Below are 25398 nucleotides of genomic sequence, written 5' to 3'. Positions count from 1 at the left end.
AACTACGCTAGGATGGTGTTCTGATGACTTCCACTGACAGGGAGTGATTACCTTTTACAACTCCACGAATACTAACTGACAACATCAGGATGAGTGAGAATGACTCCAGGATGGGCTCTAGACAATTTAAGGATGACTGATGATTATTCCTGGATGATTCTATAACCGCTTCAGGATGGAAGTCAATTACTCTGGGATGATCCCATAACATTTTCAGGATGAGTGTGGATTATTCCTTGATGATCCTATGACCGCTTCAGGATGGCTATTGATTACTTTCAAATGGCCCTATGACATTTTCAGTATGAGTGTAGATTACTCTCGGATGATTTACTGACAACTTAAAAATGAACATGTATTACTCAGGATTATTTAACCCCTTCCATGCTAATGACAAGGCCAGCTCGTCATGCAGTACCACTGGAGCTGTGCTTATGACGAGCTGGCCTGGTCATGAACAATGGGATTTGAATAACTCCAGCACCCAGCGGGAATTGCCTGTAGCATTGAAGGTGTTAAGGACAACTAAAGAATGTGTGGATTACTAAATGATGACTACATAAGGATGATTTAATCAATATAGTATGCCTGTGGATCACTAATAAATCCTTACGGGTTGGATTACACCTTGACAATTCCATGTTAGGAGCACGTTGGCAGACTGCCAATATTGCCTTGCAGGGTGCCACTAGGAGAGTAGGAAAGTGTCCTGTCTACCTCTTTCACTAGCACCGCTGCACCATTAGGCAGCTGAGAACCATGCCCACACATTGTCACTATAATGCAATGTTCAAAGGGATTTGGAGCACCCTGCTGACACGTCACAGCTGAATTACCTCATGCATCATGGTCGATGTGGTTCAGTGTTACTCGCTTCACACACAGCACAGTTTGTTGGCCAGTGCCAGTACCAGTACTATAATGCAATGTTGTCTGCGAGAGTCTAGTTTATGTTTTGTAATACTATGTCTACACAAAAGTGCAACTTTTCCCATTTCGGATGTGTTGTACCAAATACCAATTTGCTCTTGTTTGCAAATCCCGAAAATTTTGAATCAGGTCTGCATTATAAAACTCAAGCAAACCAGACACAAAACGTCTCTAAATCTGGTCCTAATACTCAGATTATTTTTGTCCTGCATTGGAAAGCTTACTTATTAAACGCTAAAGTGAGAGGTAGACACTTGTATAAAATACAAGTTGCTATTTTTGTCTATGTTTGTGTTGCAGAAATACCACAAGCACCTTTATATAAAAGAGGCCTGCAGCAATGTTATACCTTTGTATTCAGATCAGCTTAACATGTGCCACTACTCCCATACTCCTGACTCACTGGGATTTGCCTTATTTAGAGGTACAGAGCATTATCGGACGCTGTTTGATATGGTGACCATTTGCAAAACACTAAACAAAACAGTGGTAAAGGAAAAAATTATCAAAAGGGAGGTTTCAATGTCATTTTATTTATCTAAAGCACATATTTGGCCCCACAGGGGCCAGGATACCAAACAAGAGAAAACGTCCAGAAAAAAATTAAGATCCAGGGAAGAAAGGCCAGACTAATGCAACAAGAACAAAGAGCTCAACGAAAACCAGCAACTTCGCGATTGGATTCTAGATGCGGAGATTTCCTTAATCCTCTTCTGGCATTGCAAATTTTTATAGCCAGCTTCCTTCTCATACTTCTGTTGTCCAGTGATGGCCAGCCGTTGGCACTGCACACAGACTTCATAAACTCTGGAAAAACAAAATAACATACATCAGTATCATGTTACCACCATCATTTATGGTTTTTAATACGGCTGGGCTGCCTATCAAAAGTTCCAATTCCATTATTTCATACAGTCTGCCAGATGAGATATGGTTAGCGTTACATGGTTCCTAAGTGAAACATTAAGGCCACTTGGTCAAAGTTTGGCACAGCTTAGAGCAAAGCGCTGATGAAGGGGGGGCCAGAAGCTGAAGAAAAAAAAAGTTCCCTTATGAACTATGAGCCCCTGGTCCCCAATGACAGTTCTAGCCCCAAGTAGCAGTGTGTCTTCTCTGGCTCTTTCACCCTTTTGAAATGCTGGGGTACTTGGAAGAAAGATTGTACAAATAAAGATGCATTGAAACAAGCATGGGCCATAGTCCTGTTCACTATACGCGGGCAAGCTTCCTCTGCAAACAGAAAGTAATCAGTGCCAGATTTCTTTACAAAACCATCATTGAGGCAGCCAGGGCGAGTCTGAACTGTACTTGCAATAATCATATTTGGAAAACAGTCTTCTAAGAAACTAGCATAGTGACCAGAAATCAAAATAGGAGCTTACAACCAAGTGTTAGGACCAGGACCAACTGATCTAATTATTAGGGAGTTGATCCGGTCTAAATAAAAGCTGCGAGCACAGTATATTTTATAAGTGCAGTTTGCTATCACTCATTCATCCAGTTTGAGAACCTCACACCTGGACCTACAGATTTACAAATGAAATCCCAACTCAAGGCTTTGTGCCAGCTTTGCATGCCATTTTTAGCACAAGCTCAGCACAAACTGTTAAGAAATTACAAGCCACCCCCATTGCTCTTATTGTTCTTTTGCAGACAGCTGTTAAGCAATGATGGAGTCATCGTTCAATTATGATACAACCTCACATATGCAAACATAACTTAACACAATGTATAATGAATTGTCACAATCCCAGCTCGACTGAATGTTAATTTGAACATTTGTAATATCTTACCAAACAATGCATCAACCTTCTCCTCGTCAAGGACGGCTGTTCCAGCACGAGCCTTCGTTACACCTTTTGCAGATGCAAGTTCGTTAGGAGAAAAAAGTATTTCACTGATGCCATTGAGAAGAAACCCCGCATTGTCCCGCGCTGACTTGGCTTCCTCCAAGAGTTTGTGCAATTTTCTCTTTGGCACGAGTACATCTCTGAACCGTGAAGGATCGTTTGAGTCCTTTACCAACTGCTGCATATCAGTCTGCAAAATAACACAACTATTAACCATTTCCCATTATGTTAGGTTACAATCTCAAAAATATGCATAGATTGCGGGTTTTTGATTTTGATTTGGCATCTGGTACATGGATAAGAATGTAATATTTGCTATGTTAGCTCCAGGAGTATAAATCAGCCATACTTAAAAACATTGCAAGCATTGCAAGCAGAAAGATTTCAAAGTCCTCATGCAGGAAATCTACAAGGTTTGTCCTATATAAACTTTAACTGTGTTAAAAGAGTGGCAAAGAAAAGCATACCTTTTGTACAGTGAATGATCGACTGCATGTTTTTGACGATGTTATATCTGTTACATTCCGTGGATTGGTCAAAGCAGACAGCGCATCTTGCAAATACTGTACAGCCAACTCACTATTGCAAGTGCCTTGCAACTGTGCTATAATCAAATAAATACACTTGTTAAAGGCAGCAGTTAATAAATCCAATATACACTTAACAAGCATACTTTTTGGCAATGCATGTGTTTGGATGGGAAAAAAAAGGATTATTAATGGGAATTTTTTGCAGTTTACGTGGAAACGTAGAATATGAAGCACGCACCTTTTAAGTGTTCGTTTTCGGCTTGTAACTGTACACACCCCTGACAGGAACCAGGGCCAACAGAAAAGCTTTCGTTTTCATTAATTATGGACAAGGAGTTATATACCATTTCCTTAGAGAGAAAGCAAATCATAATTAGGTCATACAAGTGGAAATGCCATTTCCTATGTACCTTTAAATTCATTTTTTTGTAGTCTTTTATTTTGTTAGGCATGGGGAGATGAAGCGATTTGCCCAGAATCACAGAATGTTCAGTCATTGCCGAGACTCTAATCCAGTTACCCAGATTCGAGGTTGACCGCCCTAGCCATTATGTGGTAAAGGGAATACATTCATATGATATAATGGTAGGCAGCTCCCGATAGAGCTGCAATAATTTGACTCATTGTCATCAAGCAGAAAGCAATTAAATTGGCACTGCTTGGTAACGCAATACAGCTGTACACACCATTAACCATGCCCCATCTCATCCATTAAATTACATGCTTTTAATGGTAGAAAGGGACCACTGTAAACCCCATAGGACTACGGGAAGACTTCTGATGCTGTTTGACAGGGAAAAAAAAGCTAGAGTGGGTATTTCTTGGAAGAAAGGGGAATGAAAGGTAGTTGGGGCAAGGGAGCTCACATATATATGCACCATATGCAAACCACATGCACCTCAAGGCGACAGGAGCAAAGAGATTTTGAGACTGTAGACAGTGTTGTAAATGCCATAGAAATACTTAAATAAGTTGTTCCTAGTGGTCTCATGCCCAAAGCATCATATACCGACCACATGTAAGTTCAACATAACATGCATCTGTAAAGTGCACGTTCACCCTGAGGGATCTGGCCGCTTAACATGTTTATCATTGCCCAACTCAATGTTACTCATTTTGCCCTCCTCAGCAGGGGCAATGGTTGAGTAGACCCACCACAATCTGAAGCTTTGATCATGATGCTTTATTCCACTAGGCCACCCTACCCAGGTATTTCAAGGCATCAGGAGCAAAGAGAGAGGTTGGGAAGCAAGTAGAAACCAGGAAGAGGACAGAAAGTGTTAAAAAAAAAAAAAACGTCAGAGCGGGGAGTTATCAATTTTGAAAAATCAGACATTTTATTGTAAATACCCACCCTCCGCAATCTAAACACCTGGATTAATAGAAGTGACAATTGACATCATTTAACTGCTGAGAACTTAATTCTACCTTAGTTACACACAACGTCCTGTTTGCTCAGAAACAGCTGGCTAATTAGAAAATTATTGGGACATAAAAACCTGCTGGGAAGCTGGCCATACGAAGCATATCCCCTTCAATTGAAGTAAAGCTACACATCAACATTTATGCAGCAGCAGTGATGAAGGCACCCCGACTCAGTGGGTGTAACAAAGGCCTTGCAGCCCGTCTTTATACAAATACACTAAGCTATTATGCAGTATGCATTCAGATATACATGCATCTGGCACCACAAATGTGCACACTGGGGCATACCGTGAGGTTGAAGGTGTCACCAAAAAAGGAACCGGTCCATGTATTAAGTAACAAATTCTAAAGCCTAAAATCTGTGCTTAGCATAGTGTGCTGCCCCACTAGTATTTCGCTGCTTATGTCCATTCATGTGCTCTAAAACGCAAGTAACATTACACCTACAACAAACCTAAAACAAAATCTATTCTCTGTGGCACTGGGTAGAAGGGCACAAACATTACTGGCAGGACGCAGCAGCGCTAAGCCCAGGGTTCGTGAGCCTGGGAGCTGTACCTGCTCTGTTTACCATGAGAGGACCGAGGCTCAAAATTGGGGTTGATCTGGCAAGCAGAGATTTAACATTTCACCTACAACAAGCCAGGGCTATTGGCTTTGTCAATGGGTGTAATGTGTTTGAGAAACACGCAGCAACCCAGACTTATAATAAATATTCGAGCAGGTTTCAAAAGGGAAACGCTGTGGCATAGTGTTACAGTAATCGACTTAGAAGTATCAAATGCGGGTTCGAGCCTGCACTGCGCCTATGCTTTTCAAAAAGTTTCCCTTCCATTTGCGCTCTATATTTAAAGAAGGCTCGATTTACTGGCCTCCCACCATGCGCTATTTTGTACACGAAATCTAGTCCCTGATGGGGAACTGGGTAGAAGGCCACATTAACGGCAGGACCCAGCCCCAGGGTCCGAGTCTATGAGTGCCTGCTCTTAGGCGAGGGAGGCCCCGCTCCTGCAGAATCCGGGTATTGGTCTCAGCTCGGGGGTGCGTTGACTGGACGTGCGCGCACGATCGTGTCGATGCAGGTCAGCCTATATCTCGAGTAAGCTGGACCTCAGCTGCAGCATGTCTTACCTGAATAAATGTGGAATCCCTCAAGTTTTCCTGCTTTCAGAGGGTCAAGTTTGAAAATAAAGAGACCGAAGCCGATCCATCGTGCCCTTTCTATGGCCATTGCACCCTCGCTGAATTCGTCCTTGCAGCAGACCAATGACGTCACTTCCGGCGTTCCCGGATGTGCGTAGTCTTCGGGAGCCTACCTGATTACTTCAGGTATATGCCCAAAGGTGTGCGCAAGCATGCTGTAATGTTAACATTTTGGGTATTTAATTTTTGCATGTGTATTTGCATTAAACAGTTAAGGGAGCGCAGAGCTGCTGTCTATTGAGGACCCGGGTTCGAGTCCCAGCGCGGGCAGGCATTAGGTTTTGATGCGTTTCTGTAAAAAAGTTATTTCAGTTTGTGGGGACTTTTAGTAAATAATATGTAACTGATAAATATGGTGTGCAAGGGCCTTGAATTCCTCTCGCTGAGCCTCGCTGCTTTATTCCTTATTGAAACAGTTGCATCTGATTGGCTCCTAAAGCTGACTCCACATGAGCAGCGTCTCGAGGTGCTCGTGGGAAATCAGGTTTTCCGATGTTTCAGGGTTTCTTAAAATGATGATTTACGATCCTGCTGCAGATCGAGCAACCATTTGTCTGGTATTTTTTAAATTCAGACTAACTGAATGTGTATAGCTGGGTTTCTGCCTCTTTCACAGATATCCTTGTGTGCAGTTAGAAGTTACTATCGGACTGACCTATCATCAAAGAGCTGCATACAAAATTTGTTTTTCAAATTTCGAATGTTACAAAAAAGAGTTTTTTTGGGCAGTTATAACTTTTTATCTGTAAAGCCAACCCCCAACCACATACTCTTTAAATCCTGAGTTTGTGCTTCTCCAGAAAAAAACCCTCGTATAATATACTGCCCACCATCTGTGGATGACTTGATTTCTAAACCTTGTAATCCTCATTGGTTTATGTGACATTCCCCGTAGACTGATTTATTGTCTCTGTATAATGTGTGCTGCGATGTAAAGTACTGTGAGACCCTACACTCATGAGTAACGCTCTACAACAAATGGCATGGATATGAGAGAGAGCAAATGGCGAGATGAGGGGCACTAGTGGAGGGTGGCAGTGAGGGAATCCGAGGAGGAGGTCATGGGGTGGGGGTACTACAGAGAGATGAGGGGCACTGCCGGAGGGTGGCAGTGAGGGAATCTGAGGAAGGGGTCATGGGGTAGGGAAATTACAGAGAGATCAGGGGCACCTGTGGAGGGTGGCAGTTAAGGAGTCCGAGGAGGAGGTCACGGGGGGGGGGGACTACAAAGCGATGAGGGGCGCTGGTGGATAGTGGCAGTGAGGGGATCTGAGGAGGAGGTCATGGGCTGTGGGGGAGCTACGGAGAGATGAGAGGCACTGGTGGAGGGTGGTAATAAGGTGACTGAGGAGTAGGCAGTGAGAGGGAGTGGCTACGGAGAGATGAGGGGCACTGTTGGAGGTTGGTAGTTGAGTTATCTACAGAGAAAGAGGTGAAAGAAGATGTCAAAAACACTTTTGCTCCAGCACTAAAGCCGGCCGATTAGGACAACTGTGGAGCATACTTTAACATGCATGCTAATTAGATTTACTGCTATTTTCAATGTTATAGTTTGAAGGTGATTTTAGTATTGTATTTTACTGGGAATAATGAAAGTGGAACTGAATGGTGGCTGATATGGGGATGGGGATGGGGATGTCTTTTGCGCTTGTTAAAATTATTTCACCCTAGTTTATTTATTTTTTATTTACATTGAAATATAGCGGACGCGTGTTTTGTATTCTACACATGTGACAGCGTGTCCATCTCCTCTGTTGCACGAGGGACTAAATAATCTGCGTGTTCATGTGGGGGCACTGTGTTTATTCTGCTCTGTGTTTCCCTCATGGTTGTACGGAATGCATGCATAGTGCTTACTACCCCTAACAAGCACCTAAAGCGAACCGCAGGCCCCCTCGCCGTGCAGCAATCCCACCCTGCGGGTGCCACCTTCCTCTACATAAGCCCGGTATCTTGTGTATTATTTTGCGGTGCAAATCAATAAATCAATAAATCAATAAATATCACATGGATAAATAAATAAATAAATAAATAAAGATTTGGCTGCATAATATGCCTCCAGTGATTGCATAATGGGCAGCATTTATTTCTGTTACGTTATTTAGTCTATCCTGCGACAAATTTTCATACTTCATTGTCCCTTAACTTCATTGACTATGCATACAATGGCCAATGTTCATCTTTATTAATGTTAGGCATTGATCCTTTTACAGTGGATACTTATTTTACATGTTTTGTAGAAAGAGAAAGTGACAAACATAAAAAAAAGTGTTAAAAAATAACCTATGACTTATGCACAGTTTGGTAAAGCACATTGTATGCTCAGTTGTGTATAATAGAAAACGTAGATGTCGTTTTGCGTTTATCCGCAATTAATCTGGCAATCATCCAACAGTTTGTATTTTTCTAGGAAAAATGAAAAAAAAGGGGTGGACAGGCTCTTTAAATAGACAAGCAATTCCTGTTAAAATCACCAGAAGCAAAAACATCTAATAGAAAACACAATAGTACCTTTGAAGTAATCAGATACTTATTTTCAATTCATCCCAAAGTCATCAGGAACATCTCATCTCGTAAAGTTATCGGATAGTCATTTTCAAGTCACCCTTAAACCATCAGGAAAAACGACACCTTCTGAAGTCATCAGATACTGATTTTCAAGTCATCCTTAAATCATTACGAATAATGACACCTATTAAAGTCATCGGGTACTCATTTTCAAGTCATCCGCAAATCATCAGGCTCAGCTTCTCAGCTTTGCTGATGACTTCAAGAGCTTGATGATGTCTGATGGTGTGAAAATGACTTCTAATGTAGTTGGATGACCATCGAATGACTCTAGGATGGCTTCTAAAGTAATCCTGTTTGACCTGGGTTTACATGAACTGAATGAAGGTGCTGTCAGTCGTTGTACAGGAACAGGAGATATGCTCAGCCATTCTACCAAAGCTAAAGAAAGACGAGGGCAGTAAGTCCACAGATGACAATAAGACATTAGAGACTCTATAGGATTATACACGATGGCAACATTTCAGTAGGTGCAGTCAGTGGTTCTCAAGACGCAATTATGATGTGAATGGATTCAAAGGTCCGATTGTCAAATCTTGTAGAGCACTGTCACATGAGGTTTCTGAGTCTCTCAGCCAAACGCCTGAATAAGACCCCTTACCTGAGCCTCTGTTTCTCCACCCGGCACATGGCGGCTTCCCCCAGGTGGGCGCTCCCACAGAGGAGCACCAGGAAGAACAGCGCACAGCCCCGGGATAGGCACATGTCCCGGTTCATAGCAGCGGAGAGGGGGCTAAGCACTCTGGGCAGTGTGAGAGCAGCACATCTGTGTCTGTGTACAGCTGCCCAGCAGGCTCTGCACGGGCCGCTCCGCTCCAGTGTGGGCCAGGTGACAAGGAAAGCATGCGCAAGGCCCTGCCCAAGTGTTGGGATGGACTGAGTTAGCCACAGAAGAAACGGCTACCTACAGCATGATTCAAGGTGACGGCCATCTTGTACTGCTTGAAATAAATGTATTGAATTCACAAGCATTACTAAAACCAGTCAATTATTTTTCCTAAAATAATAATATTAATGTTGATGAGCATGCTAATATTTTGTCAACAAGATACAGATGCACGCTTATCAATTAACACATGGCTGCTGCACATGTTCCTCTGCTGTGCTGGACAGCAATAAAAACAGGTGTGGTCATGATGAGCTCAGCTCGTCATGAGCACAGGAGCACTGTACTGCATGACGAGCTGAGCTCGTCATGAGCATGGAAGGGGTTAATTTCAGAGCGGATGCGATATATAAAACACCCAATTTTTATAATACTTCAATATTGATTATTGGTGAAATTAATATTTATTAATTAAATATTTGTTTTTGCCTAAGCTTTAACTAATGCAGTTTAAATTCGCCAAAGGAAACTCCGTCACCTTGCTCGCAAAAGGGGCGGGGGGCATGGACATCGGGAGGGGGGTAAAGAAGGCACAGACAACGGGAGGGAGGGCGGGGTTGTAAAGAAGGCACCAAAACACGTTGTGCCTGCCCCAAGAGAAACTAGATAACGAAAATAGTGCTAAAAGACTAAATAACAGGTACCGTGTAACAACCGAAGTATAAGGGCCAATTACCATGGGAGGTGACAAATGAAGAGGAGGCGGTACTAAGGAGGGACTAACAAGCCTATTTACGAATCAGAAGCCAGCATTTAGGACGGACAATGACACAAGCCAATGGCAAATATGGAAGAGAGTGGGCTGGGCTTCTATTCCCTCCTCAACTACAAGAAGTCTCACAGAGAAGCATGCGGGTTGGCTATAAGCTCGACCAAAAACACAATCCTTGCTAAGAAGGTACGTTTTTGAATAGCCTTTCCTTTCTTCGCACCACCACTGTTTTTCCTTTCTTGGTGAATCCAACAAAAAGCTCATCCTCCACTCTGTATGCCTTAAGCTTTTTTTAAAAAAATCTTTTTTATTGTTTTCATTGTTAGCTTTGGCAAAAAAAATCAGGTTGATCACAATCACATTTTACTATAAACGTACATTCCCATATCATCAATACAAACATTACATATCTACTTTTTTGTATCTTGTGTGACTCCCCAGGCAATCTCTCTAAGCGTCTCCTGTCGCTCTCCCTATTGCTACTCCTCTGAACTGTCTCCATTGCGATCCGGTGGTGGCTCACATATGTCTCCCCTGAACCTATTCCACGCTCCCCATATCTTGCGCCATTTCTGGGGGCAGCCCCGATTGATAAATACTGTCCTTTCAGAATAAAAAAGGATGACCCAGGAAATGAAGGGAGGCCAAAAGGGAAGATAAGCAACCTTTAAAAGAGCCCAAAGAAAATCCTTAGTGGGCCAAAGATTATACAAACAAGAGGACATCAGACAATAGTCTGCAGAGACTCAACCATCTTTCCTTGCACCACCTGACAAATGTGCACCGATCGCTTTAATAAATCAACTCTGTGGAAGCGCGGCAAGCAGCCAAAATGACTGCCACTATCTCTGACAGAAAATCATAACCCAACAGCTAGTTTTACTCATTCTCCATGGATTGAAGAGTAGATTGTGGAGGTTCGAACAATATACTTTGTCCTGGTGCTAGGAGAGCAGATCTCCCAAAGAGGAAGCTGAAGTGGTAGGCAGATGCTGGTGATCAGCAGTTTGGAGTACCACACCCTCCTGGCTCCACCCGTCCTGTACTTTCCAGATCTGGTGGTTGAAAAGGTTGCAGCCTTTCCACCGCCTCTGAGGACATTGATTAGGACTCCAACAGTACACTCTTAATAAGGTGACGCCTGCTTGCACCTCTAGAGCCTGTGGTGGGGTACTTAAGTGAGCAGGTCTGGCGGTCTTCAATTCACCCTCCGCCCCCCTTACTCAGCATTCTTTGATGTCAATGACACAAGAGCCAAAGGCGATTTCCCAGCTATCCAAGAAGAGATTGGTTAAATGGGGGAACCTATGTGACAACAATTTATTAATATTATTAAGTATTGGAAGCAATAAACCCGATTTCCCTGCAGAACCCACTATGTGCCACACACTGCAGAAACTCCTCATAGCTACCTTTACGAAACAGTTAATTTCTAAACTGTATTGCACAGCATTAGAAGAGACTCCTAGGCCTGAGCAGCCCGCAAGATTGCACTGGGAGGACGAGATGAACCTGGAAATGAGGGAGTCTTACGTTGGAGTGCTGCTTCACACAAATGGGCATGGTGTCTCCAAGTAGCAGATTTCAAATAATTCACTACAAAATCCTTCAGCATTTATACATACTCTGTAATCACTGCATAGATGTGGGCTGCACGAAGACTAATGCTGTGCTAATTGCGGACAAAAAAAGGGTGAACCTTCTGCCTTTATCTTGGTTGTGCAAAAGTATTCACTCGTACTGGAAGTAGGTTCTCACTGCCTTATCTGCAAGGATTGGTTATGATATACCCCATGACCCGAGAATCACAGCACTAGGGTGGGTGTGGGAGATACCAGTTGTTCAAAGGAGTTACGCGGCATTGGCGCTGTTGCAGGCGAAGAGACTGGTAGCATGCTGCTGTGGTCGAGGGAGGTTGCCCAAATACAAGCAATGGCTTGACTCGCTGTTATACTGCAAAGACCAAAATGCTATTCATTCTGAATTGATACCTTCCACCTCTCATCCAAGAGACATGTGGATTTCTCACTGACTGCATTCCAATAAGATCCTTTGGGCACAGGCTTAGTCGCTGAAGCACCCAAGTAGAACTGGATACCTGGGCGGCAATGGAGACTGGGTGATATAGATCCATGTGGATACTCCAGAAATACTTTAATGCCTACTACACATATACTGTTGCTCTACCAGCCAAGGGCACTGAATCCCGATATTACTGATGTATAAATAGGAAATCTGTACCATGGCAAAGATAATCAGGAAGACTGTTTAAAAATGATCTTGTATGTGAGCCTAAATGAAATGTAGATGCGTCATATTTCGCTTAGGTTGTAATAGCATGTAGATATTGCGTCTTTTGTTATGTATCTAAATTTACAAAAATACATCATTTGACGTGAAGTATATCCCATCTGCCTTATGACATTTATTACACGTGCATTCAGATATAATGCACCCGTAATAAGGCAGGCGGAATATCTATCACATTGTGACAGAGTAACTCGTCCACCAAACTCTAAATCAGGACCATACATTGAACATCTAGGCGGCCTGACAACTTAAAATTAAACTTTGCCCCCAAGTACTTAGTGAGTGAACGTATTAATGTACCTATTAATGTGCCCCTGCCTATGCCCAAAACACAAGACTTTAGATATCAAGTAATTCATCAATAGATTTATGTCTCTAGAATACCGTACTAAGGGTGTCAATGGTCACACTACAGCTATAATGAATAAACACATTACAAGATCACTACGTTTAGGAGGTAGAGTACGTATATGCCGTAGGGTCCAAAGGCTTGGAAGAATACACTCCTGCTTAAGCTCACTGAATGTGAGGGTTTGCTAGCTGTAACCATTCGTGCTTCCTAGCTGTAGACCTAGATTTCTACCAAGACCATTCTCTTCATAGATATTAGCACAATTTCACCACCCAGAGCCCAAAGCTTTATCCTTATCGATGGACTCAAATGATGTTTGTAAATCTATGATGAATGCGTACAACCCACTCTTAACAAAAATAATTCCTTTAAATGGAAAGGTGACTTAAACTACACAATTATTGTAACGGATGAAGCTTTACTAGGGTCTATTTATGAAATGGAGACTACTTTCAGGTTTAGCTGGAGCATAAGTGCATGCAAATGCATCCAGTAGGGTTTGTTGAAAACTGATACAGTTTTGTCCCCTCTTGCAAAGATAGAGCTTAAAATGCTGCCTCCAAGTGTCAGAGATATCTAGTGAATTTGAGCTAAAAATCGAAAAAGAAGAGCAACGTTGTCCCACCTCATGTGTGAGAACAAACTTCGATGATATACCTGGGTCAGAAGCAAGATACATTTTAGAGATATTAATCATACTGCTAATAGTGAAGTAGGTTTAGGAAGGGTGCTACTTTTTATTAAAGATGGTTAAAGACGGCAAAGCACGAGTGATTGAACATATTAGAGGTTTAGAACGATTAGTGATGTAAATAAGTCACTATTCTCCCGAAATAAAATTAAAGGGACATTAATTGGGGCTTCCATACCCAATGACACCAGTCACGAAAATATTAAGCATTATTTCAAGAAATAGTGGAAGACGTCAGCTTCCAACTTCTTATAAGCCTGAAGATAACATGTTATGTTTCTGCTTAATTTCAGTCAGATTTTTACCTTTCAAATGTTAACAATGCTTTCATAAAGGGAGAGCGATTGTGTTAGCAACTACCTCATTTTCCTCTGCCAGTCACAATCTTATTATTGTGGTGCTGGGATCCCAAACACTTTACCCAGACTACCATATACCACACCACAATCATGTAACAAATCACTTGATCCATTAACAAATCATTGCGATTTGACTCTTTATCGTTCCTTATCAACTCGGTGAGTTAGGAATGGTGATTAATCAACAATCTGAGGATTATCCCAAAGTCCCTCATTTCTTTCAATGCCCAAGTATGGATAACAGTATAGTAAACAAGTGCAGAGAAACGGAGTTAACTAGGTAAACATAGCCAAGGGATACACTGATTTAGAGTACCAAAAGTAGATTTCAAAACTGGATGGATACTAGCAACAAACCATGCTTCTTTCCTTTCTATACAGGACATATTGGTAAATCACATTTCAGAGCTCAGTAAGTCCATGTCTCATCGCCCGAAGATGTACACAAGTGGATATGGATAGTGCATGGGGTGTCATTTTCATTACATTTAGAAGAGCCCAAATCAGTCCTTCCCCCCACTGTCCCGGACTACCACAGACAACTGGTTGCAGTGTCTTTCTCTGCCACAGCATTTCCATGCAGTTTTACTTAGAGGTACGTCAACAACCTGAAAGAGTCATGGGAACAGGAGAGAGAGAGAGAGGATTCGTGCCCAGGTGCTTCACCTTCGAACCAATTGCGGCTTGTACCTGCCTGAACACAATATAACGTTAGGTGAGAGATAATTATCCCCTGCAGTATCATTAACACTAGACTATCCCGTGAGATCCACGAGAATATCTGCCCTACAATGTATTACTTTCTATCTCTAGGGAGTGCCTGCTAGACGACAAGGTTCCACTGCCAATGTTCAATGCGACTGTAACAAGGAGTACACGAAATATGGATTCACACACTTTGAAGCATGGTTTGAAACATGTGGCTAGCACACTACTGCCTTTTAAGCTATGTGTCCCTGGGGATGTACTCTTATGATGCTATTTTGTGGTCATCAACTATGACAGGCAATCATTAAAGCCAGCTTTTCTATGGTATCAAAAAAAGCTTGTGTCTAATGCTTGAAAAAAGAGCCACAAACACATTTTGGGAGGCTACGCACAAAAGCATGTCGTATTTGGTTGGTTGGCCTTAGAAATTCACGCTCCATCACTTAATGATGGCAACAACCAATGACTTTCATATCAAATCCTGCCAGTCACTTTTTCTCACTGACACATGCTGCAATTGATGTTAATTGATTCAACAGCAAATCATGTTACAAACCACATTCAAGACATCCTCTGCTACTAAAGAGAATACTCTAGAAATGTCCCTTTCTGTTTAGTCTCGGGGCAGTCTAAGAAAGCTATATTGCAAAGAACAAACTACCCTAACTTACGGAGGTACCAGTTATAGGATACTATTGTCTGGTAGTTTCTCCCAAGGCACAGCCCACAAGTGTGTGTTATAAATAATATGTGTTTTTAGGGTCAGATTTTTATGATGTTCTCTGATGCAGGGCGATTAATAGCGTTCATGGGCATGACTAAGACATGCTAGAGAGGTGTTCAGGGTTTCTTCTTAATAAGTTAATAGCTCTGTCAAACGTCATTCTGTATTGCACAGGGATAGGAGCAACGGCTATATGCAATACCTAACCAGTATAACATTTTATTTATACGACATTTTCTTTACACACATGTATGTATGTTATAGCTACTTTGGGCCATCATAACCTTTCAGCAGCCACAACCGTTTTTTTGTTATTGACAGAGGAATCTATTCATTAAATTTATACAGCACAGATATCCTCTAGCCATTTTTATACTCACTCACTACTTCACGAGCACTACCTCGCATTCAACATGCGGCGTACAATCAAAAGATCTCTGTTAAAGCGACCCTTAGGGCATTGCAGCGCCGGCCCGAGGAGGAGCACCACCCTATGATGAAGCATGACATCCCTTGGGATGTGTGAGGACACTTAGTAAAAGTCACTTTGACGTCCCTTTCCAATTTCTAAACCGACATCCCCTCTCTTCTATTAGGAACAGTGACCCATTGTGTTGGTTTACATATGCAATATAAAGTCATTTAACTTCACAGGAAAGAATCTGTTGAGAGGTTCTTTTGCTGTCCTCCTGAGTACACTAGACCAGGGCTAAGGTGTCTTCTCTGGCATTGGCATTGCATTCAGAGCCAGATACTGGCATTCCAGCTGGGCCACTATCTGCATGCACTCTGCTGACATTGTGCCTTCAAGGCTTTTGAGTGATAGTGGTAAGTTTGCCAGGAGCCGTTGTGCAGCCAGTTTGGCTGGGTGCAAGCTGCTAAAGACTGACTTCTGATCAGTGCCTAATTTGCTTTATTTATTTTTTTAAAACGCTTATGGGCCCAAAGATTTTCAATGCCGAATACTGAGGTTGCCAAACATCAAGCCTGCCTTGTCTTCACTTACTCCCTGTCTCTTCATCGCACTCGTGCAGGTAATTTTCGTCTCTCCTGTTTCTCCTTGTCACTGTTTTCCTAGCATTCGCTTCCTCCTTTTCCTCTTACCCTTTCGTGGATTTGGGTAAATGGCTGGTGCTGCACAAGAAGTCCCAGTCCCCAGAAATGAGTGACAGTGACCATCACCTGCATCCATCTGCACAAATAAAGCACTGCTTCTATTCTCTTTTTATGTTCTCGAATACTGTGGGATCTACCCACAGTACATCTACATCTACAATGGTAAAGCTGAAAGGAAATTAAAGTTACCCTTGTCTGATACTCCAGCTCTTTAGGATCTTTCTCATTATTAACACCCTTCAGCTTAAAACCTGAACAATCAATCAAGAAAAGTAAACGCCAATTGGTTTCTTTGTTAAAGAAGGGAATTGGTGAGTACGAGGAGAACGAATGAAGTTCACCTTATCCAGAGTTCATGATCAGCGACATACTATATTTATTTAATCATTTACTGCCTGAAATGAAATCCCTTCACCATTGGTTCCCTTGCACAACAACCATACTGTCAGCATGGAGCGCCAGTCTTTGTTCGTAGGCCTCATCCTCAGGACCACTATTGTGAAGAGTTCCACATGAGATCTGGACCCCAGCAGGTTGTAGCACTGATGTACAGGACGAGAACCATCTGGCAAAGGGATCTTAATAGCCCCAATGCTGGCCGAATTGCCTCCAAATGTCAGTACTGGTTGGTAATAGAATACAAGTCCTTAGCTGTACGCAGAAAGTAGTGCAAAGTGCATTTGGCAGCCAGCTGTGTAGCATTTCTTCAAATGAAAGACTTCTGAACAAGGAAAGAATGGAGGAAGGGCGATCTTCTCACTGAAATGGAAGTCTGACAGAACCTTTGTTATGAAGAAGAGGTCAGTCCTCATGAACACTTTTCCCCATTGGAATACTGTGAATAGTTCAGAGGTGTAAAGCACTTGGAATTTAATGATCTGCCTGGCTGATGTAATGGCCGCAGAGGTTCACAGCAAGCCTGTAGCACTTGGCCTGCTGCCTTGGGCGATATACTGTGGCCACACTGTGTTATATGTTATAACACCGTGGCCTCCCTCGAGGTCAATATATATATTTAAACCCTTTGTTCAATATTTAAATATAGTGCAAAGCGCCAAACGACAGTCACCCAACATAGTGTCTATGCTAATAAAACTAGCAGAAAAAAGTTTGCCTACTGTTCCCATAATGCATCATAACTTGCTTAATGGACTAAACAGTATAAATGTGTAAAACAAACAAAGGACTAATGTTTGATAACCGTGAACAGGGACTCTTGGCAGTCCGAAACGCGTAGGTGGGGAAACCTACAGGAAAATAAACAAAACAGCGTAACTGAAAGTGGTGTGCGGCGTCTTTTTTGGTGAAGAACCTTTGCTTCAGCAACTTATAGCGAGTTTGTCCCAATCCTCGCCACCAGCACAGGCTTCTAGCAGCTCCCCCCGCTTGGGACATTTGCTTGTGAATATATATATATATATCTATCACGAGGAACCCAGGATGGAGTTATCTTTTTTCTTGGGCGTCTAACTTGTCCAAATTCTGAAAGCAAACTTTCTGACTGGAGCTTGTGTTGCAGGAAGCAGTTTTACGAGGGTCCAGGACATCATCAGCAGCTGCCTCCTTGAACACAGTAGGCATAAGCTTTGTTGTTTTTATTATTATTCCTTTCCTGGCGATAGGCATAAGCTTAAACACATTTTTCTCCTAGGTATAGTATGTGAACAAGGAGGTGTACCAGTCGACATTGCGCCACACATGTAACCTGTACCTGGCTAAGATGGTGATGGCAATGGCTTGTCTAAAGGGAAGCCGACAGACATTTTCTTCCTGTAACCTCAAACATTTGTCCCCCTTGGCCATGTTGGAGAGCAACACCTGCCCCCCTAAGTGAGCAGCCATCATCACCACAAACTGAACAAACAGGTTTCGAGTGACAAAGACTGAGCGGGACAATACTCACACACTTTCAGATCCTCCAAATTTCGGAAGCTAGCTTGAGGACCTAAGGCTCAATGGCCAGTTATGCGTCAACAGAGGAACTGTCAACATCGATATAGTGTAAATGCCATTACTCAAAGCTTTGATCATGATTGAATGAAAAGAACTGGTAGGGTGCAAGTCTATGTGCTTTCTGGAGTCTGGGTCCCCCAAGCGTGACTTCTACTGAGAAAACACATGGGGGTGAATGCACAACATTGCCCATCCCGGGCAATCCTGCTGAAGCAGCTTTAAATACATCTGGGATCATCATCATCTGGGTCAGGACTGCCAGTATTGGAAGACACATGGAGCGGAGTCCTGGAGCTGGTCCTCAGGTGCCAGGAGCTTCACTAGTTACTGGAACTGCAACAGAGTTTCCTGAAGCTCTGCCTCTGTTGACAAGAGCTGTACCTGAGGCTGAAGCGAGGTATCCAGAGTGGCATCCCTGGTCTTTAGCTTCACACTCGAAACCTCCATAAAGAAGTCCCAGCTAAGAATGGAGAACAGATCCTGTACTTGAATCTGAGGGCAGTTGGAAGGAGCTGGTTAGCTCATGATCCTGCTTCTACTGATCTTATGTAAGGTGACCCCCAACCAAGTTCTAATACTCCAAATTCTGGAATGGCAGGGAGGATGACTTGATCACATGCTCCAGAATGCCACCATTTTGAAGCACCTTCCTTGCAAGACTGCTGCAGTTGGGTAGCTCAAGAAGTTGTCTTGGAGTTTGTGGGGGTGTTGTTTGGTGTGCCTACTTGTTTTTATGCCAGCTGTGGTTCTGGGGATGTCTGGCCTCCTCTGCTTCTTCTTAAGAGGAGATTCCATGCTCGCTGACCAGACGATTAACTCCCTCTTAACACCACCTACTCAGCCCAGGAGTAAAACTTAACCAATGGGCAAGGAAGGAGTAAAAAGATGAACCCATCAGATAAGGAAAAGTTGAGTTCTAGTCCCCAGTGCAGGTCATTAGATTCAGTTAAATAAATTAAGATGTCATCACCTGTCCCCAGAATCTGCAAGGGGACATGCTCAACCTCTCAGTCAAAATGTCTGGGGCACTAGTCTATGAGAGGGAATAAATCAATTCTATAGTGCAACTGCAGCTTGGGGAAGTCCATGCCCAGATGGGAGAATGGGCTTCATCCTACAGTGCAACAGAGGGTTCATAGCAGACTTCTTTTTTTGGATCTCAAAGGCACTGGGCTTCTGGTGCTTGGTGCCACTTCTCTGGACCATGACAACCAAATCCAGAGAAAGCTGTGGGACACAGATCTTTCCCCTTGCTTGTAGCAACTTCGACCACTTGCCTAGGGCAGGTGAAGATGACTGCCATGCAAGAAAGGGAGGGTCACTCGTTAGAGTACCTTGCTACCAGGATGCTTGGGTCAGCGTGCCATGGTAAAAAACCTGGAATCACCTCTTGGCTCATCCTAATGGTGTACATCTGGTGCTTGCATGCAGGCAATATAGTACATGCCAGGCTGGTGGTATGTTATACCAAAAGCAGCACATGGAGCAAAGTGTGAAATGGATGACTGTTCCCTAAATGCAGCGGCTATGCAGGTCAGTTGGTCACATGATCAGTATACCTTAAAGCCGGGCTGTTGCATCACACGGTACCTGAGCTGGAGGAGAAAGAGGGAAGGAGGAAAAGATGGCAGCAAAATAATATTTAAATGATTCAAAATGGTACTGCAGTTGGAAATCACTGAGCCTGAAAAAAAACAATTTCTGATCTACAGTGTTTGGGGTCAAAAGGAAATTGGAGAGAGCACACAGCGCACTGAAGGAAATATTGCTCAAAATGATGTAAGCATGTGTTTGCCTTTCTGGCACACAAAAGTTGTTTTAGCAGCTTTTGAAGCAGTTTTGGTCCGGCTACTACTAGCTCGTGGGTACCCAAAAGAATGCGAATGGGGAAGCGCCATGACATACGAGTACCATATAAATCGAACACAGTTCCTAAAAGGTTGATCAAAGGGGGAAGATGAAGTCAAATTTGGGAGGTTTCTGGGAGATGTGGGTGTGCTTCAATTCTGACTCGTTTGTGGATAATACTGAAGAAGGGTGCGTGCAGTGGGTCCAGGGAGCATACCCTGAAAGAGGCAGCGTGTGGTTAAACTTAACGCAGAAGCAAGAAGATCATTGGGAATGAGTTACATAAATCTGTAGCCCATCACCTATTCTGTGTCTTCTTTATTGTATACGTCTAGTGCTGGCGCCTAGCTCTTCTCCGTCCATGGCCCACGACATGACAATAACCTGTAACACTGACGACACTTATGGATTTTCAGACCAGAACAAATGCAGGGCCGCTTCTCACACAAGCACAAGACCTGCACTTGGCCTTCAAGCAACGATACCCTTGGCAGTGATGTAATTCATTTGCTTTGAGTGAGCAGCTACAGAAAGGAGAACCGCGGGATTTCAACACCAAGGCTAATCAGGGTGCCTTGGATACCTGAAACGGACAACAGTAATGAATTCAGGTATCTCGTTTCAAGAGGCGCCTTCCAGCAGCGCAAGGACAACAGTTCTATTTATCTCAGACGCAAACACTCAGTACAAACATGCTTTCATCCCCACAGATAATGGCGGAGCTTGTCAATAGAGGCGAACCGTGCGTAACGCATGCGTGTAATAGGTGAATTCCTGCCAGAGCTGTTTCCGCAAACTCTATTTACGCGCGCTGGGAGGCTGCACTATCTCAGGGATGTTGGGAGCATGAACGTGGGGGAAGGAGGTGGCAAACGGTAAAAAAAGCAATAATCACTGTACGAAAAAATAACTTCCCTTTTTCCGTAATGGGAAATTCGAAGAAGTTTTCGGCAGTGTAAGCGTGTTAAATAGAAAGAACTACATTGGGCACATGGTAACCATAACAACCGCTTTCATGTTGTGCAGTGATGCATTCACCTCAAATTTATCATGATGGGGTGGGATATATTTTGACAGAAAATGCAGAATTTGCTAAAAGAGTTCTACAAGTCCCTCTTCTCCACCTCCACCTGGTGACAACCCAACCAGGGTTACGTTCAAAGATGTAGGATTGCTCCGCGCCAGCAAGGTCTTGTACCCTTCAGCTCTAATTCAAGCTTAGTCAACACGCGACGCTAAATCAAAACTCCTAAATAAATAAATACCGTGATTAAGAACTCTAACTTTAAATGAAGTACATGCAGTAGGTATGTCACCGCAAAATCTGTTTTCCAGCGTGCACGTTTGCTTGCAAGTTACTCCCTAAAGAACAAGAAATGTGCATGTATGCATTCTCTTCTTTAGAAGTGCTTTCCAAAACTTTCCACTACCTACACACATTTCCTACCCGTGCGACATGGCCAATCTTAGGAAAGTTCTTCAACATAAATATATCAATATCACCACCTCTGTTCAAATTGAATTTAGATATACTTCCGTATGTCTCCCCATGAGTCTTGGATCATGGAAACCTTTTCCACATTAGTAAAATCTGGGCAGGCTAGGAAGAAGCAAGTGTTGGCCAGAAGGTTGCATGCAGAGCAGGTAAACCTCAAAGGTTTAAAAACATGAACTGTTTGCATTGACAAATTTTACTCCTGTGAGAAGCAGCAGTTACGTATCTTTAATTATGTCGATCTAATGGATAGTAATTTTTATTTATTAGAGAGTTTTATATTGCGCAGGCAAGACCCGAGGGTATCAGAGCGCTTTACAACATTACACAGGCAATAATATCAGACAGCAATAATAAAAGTAAAAAACAGTCTTGTAGCGCGAGGAGGAGTACAGGGCACAGGTACAGATGGTACTCCATGCCCAGTGCCCACTGGGTACAGTGGCAAGACATGCCCAATGGGTACCGGAGAAAGGCCACCTATGCTAGGAAAAGCCTTGCGCATATATTACTACAGGGCATGTCTCAATTGGATGGGATATGATTTTGGGATGAAATAATACTAAAGCTAACCGTAAATTATACAAATAATTTTTTTCCTAGATTTAAACGCATCATTTAAATTTTCTTTCAGCACAGGTTTCAACGCTCATTTTATAGGATTGATGTAATAACTATACATTATTTATTTTCCATAATTCACAGGAAATGTAGAACCACTGTGTCACTAAGAATGTGGAAACATGATAAATTGTACTGTCACAATAAACAGTATTATCTAGTACTGTTTCATATGCGCAAGTTTCTCTTTTAAAAAATTATGGAATATAAAAAAAGAGATAACATCACACTGGTATATTTACAAATCACTCTGACTTATGGTAATCATGTCAGGCAAATCTCACACTGGCTGGCATTAAAGGACACGGGGTGTGTGAATTATAAAGTTGAGCATAGTTTTACATCATCGCATTCTGCCCTCTGTAGTCTTTGTCCTGCTGGCATCCGCCTGCAGGGAATTGCCTTGCCCGCTGTTACTCCCAGCTGTCTACCCTGAAACACACAAGGGAACACAATAGCTGTCTCCAGACAAACAGCTCACTTCCCATTCCCTGATTTCCAAAAAACCGCCCTGTACCTTGCAGCTTCTGGGTAGGCAGGGTGCATGGATTGTTGGAACCTGTAAGATGTGTCTTACTCACAGACCTTTATAGTGAAGAATACACCACATGTGGCCAATTTGTAGCTTTTTTTTATTCTTCGCCAACTAGCACTTAAAATTGCATGGAAGTTTATTTTAAAATATTCATAGCTCCAAGCTTTGCACACCCCACTTTAGAAGCATAATACAAAGTTGCCCATTATTTATCCGCAAGATGCACGCACACAGATATAATTGGGTTAGAATGGTGCCACCATAGCAAACAATAAGTTACACTTGCTCTGGGGAATTCAGAATTCTTTTTTGGGTAAACTTTAAAAAAAAATTCATACAGTTGCATATGCGGGTACATATATGAACGTAGTAAACTTTCAATTCCATAGGTTAAAAGATAAATTTTTAAGCCGTTTTTAGATCTATTCTATCTTTTCATAGTTCACCACAAATTCCTATCAAATTGCCATTTACATATAAGCTTCTTGGCCGATATCCACATTTCTGGCAAAAACAGTTTACAGTGAACACCTTGATGGTCATCTTTAAACCTACTTCTTAAGGCTTTTTATACTAGTGAGGCGAGAAACTCTAAAATAACAAGTTGTTTTATGACTGTGGAGAGATTAATCTACTCCTCTGAGTCAAAAGCCAAGAGATCAGCCACACCTCAGCAGCTGCTTGGCATCTCCGTATTTCTGACCATCTGGAAATATGAAAAAATAGCATTATAAACCAGCCACCACCCCAAAGGGTCTCCTGGCTTTCAAGAAGAAGGCTTATCAGCTATCACTGTCAATAGGCCTGGATCATTCAGAACACCTAGGTTTCAACCCATCAACATCACAAGGTTTCAATTTCCTAAGCTCACTTGGAACTTCTGGAACAGATAAGCTACAAACAATGAAATTGAATCTTTATATATGGAGAATATCTTAGTTCAGGTGCCCTTGGTGGTCACGAAGGAGGGGTCCCGATTCTGGCTCCATAGTGCAAAGGAACACAGGAGGATTAGAAGGATTATGAAGTTATGTTATGTTATAGAGACTTGAGTAAGCAAATGTTCACCAATGTTTTCTTAGTGCAAAGTAATCTGAGGAAGAAAAGAAATCACAGAAGCAGCAACAGAAAAAAATATTGGTTAGCACGTAAAAGCTTGTCTAAAAATCCACGTTTTCAGATGGTCCTTAAAAAACACTGAGATCAACCTTATATCAAAGATGACCTGGGATCTGTAATTCAAACTCAGGTTGCATCACTAGATGCAGCAAGGAAATTTCTAAATGGCAACTCTGAGAGGAGACTACGTACATTCAAAGATCCACTGGACAGGACACTTGCTTCACATCTGTTTTGTATGGCAATCAGACAATCTGTCAGCATTACAAGGACCTTTTACCTAATGGCAGTCGGTGTTAGGACCATTTGTGCCCCACTGGGTTCTTGTTTATCTGTCTGGAGAAGAACAAGTTACTTACCTTTGGGAATGCTCTTTCTGTTGGATACTCCATGGAGCCCTTTTGAATAATCCAGAACGACCAGACTGGATCCAGAAGCATGTCTTAGCAATACTCCTATGTGAAGCTAGATCCCACTGTTTGGCTTCCTCATTGGTTCTGTACTGCCCTGGAGGTGACAGAGTCCAGCCGCATTAAGTGCCACAGGGGCAGCTGCTTCCCAAGAGCACTGGGGCCACGCCCCGCACTTGTGATTGATGCTAGCGTGAGACAAAAATGTTCCCATGCACGAACATTTTCTTACTTTCTGTTCTGTGTGAGCTCCTCAATCAGATTTTCAGTTTCGGTGTTTCTCTCCAAGTAACTCTGCACATGCGCTGGAAACACTAATAAGGCAGCAAACAATTGTCTATTTCAGTGGTACCAATCTGTTCAGTCATTATACGCGATATATGATGTGACATGAGGATCACCATCTATTGTATCAAGATATAGGGCAGATTCAGTATATCAAATACATCTTGATACAATAGATGGTGATACTCGTGTTACTACGTATCGTGTATAATGACTGAACAGATTGGTACCACTAAAAGAGACAATTGTTTGCTGTCTTATTTGTCTCTCCCTTTTTAGTTTAATTTAACACTTATTTTTTTGCCAAATTGTGGCATTTGGTTTACAATGTAATATTTATACTTTTGTTGTAATAAGTGTTTTTAATTTGTATTACTCAATCAATCAATCAAGTGACTTGCAAAGGGTCTCAAGGTGCTTGGGGGGGACTGCTAATCCGCCGAAGGCCCTGTGAGTTAGTTGAAGAGCCAGGTCTTGAGGTCCTTCCTGAATTGAGGCAGTGAGGGTGATTGCGTGAGGTGGAGAGGCTGGGTGCTCCAAGTCTTAACTGCGAGGTAGGAGAAGGATCTTCCCCCGGCTGTAGTCTTGCAGATACGTGGGATGGTGGCCAGGACCAGGGCCAGTTGAGCAGAGCTGAGGTCTCTGGTGGGTGTGTGGAATACGAGGCGGTGGTTGAGGTAAGTAGGTCCTGTATCAAGTAGGGCTTTGTAGGCGTGTGTGAGGAGCTTAAAGGTGAGTCTTTTGTTGACTGGGAGCTAGTGGAGGTCT

At 42.7% G+C, this 25398-nt stretch overlaps 2 protein-coding genes across 4 annotated transcripts in view; both read right to left on the bottom strand.

Moving 5' to 3' along the window:
- Positions 1-25398, bottom strand: part of TTC7B (tetratricopeptide repeat domain 7B) — a 1395621-nt gene that overhangs the window by 145596 nt on the left and 1224627 nt on the right. The window lies entirely within an intron of this gene.
- On the bottom strand, positions 1444-24375 carry LOC144782551 (uncharacterized). The gene is made up of 5 exons (XM_078661942.1): positions 24295-24375; positions 3549-3720; positions 3248-3384; positions 2724-2970; positions 1444-1737 (listed from the first exon to the last, which is right to left on the bottom strand). The coding sequence occupies exons 1-5, from the start codon at positions 24373-24375 to the stop codon at positions 1583-1585; spliced, it is 792 nt and encodes a 263-aa protein (XP_078518068.1). The 3' UTR covers positions 1444-1582.

This window comes from Lissotriton helveticus, chromosome 9 (genome assembly GCF_964261635.1).
Source record: "Lissotriton helveticus chromosome 9, aLisHel1.1, whole genome shotgun sequence".
Lineage (NCBI taxonomy): Eukaryota > Metazoa > Chordata > Amphibia > Caudata > Salamandridae > Lissotriton > Lissotriton helveticus.
Note: the sequence above shows the minus strand (reverse complement) of the source record. Positions and strands in the feature narration are given on the sequence as shown.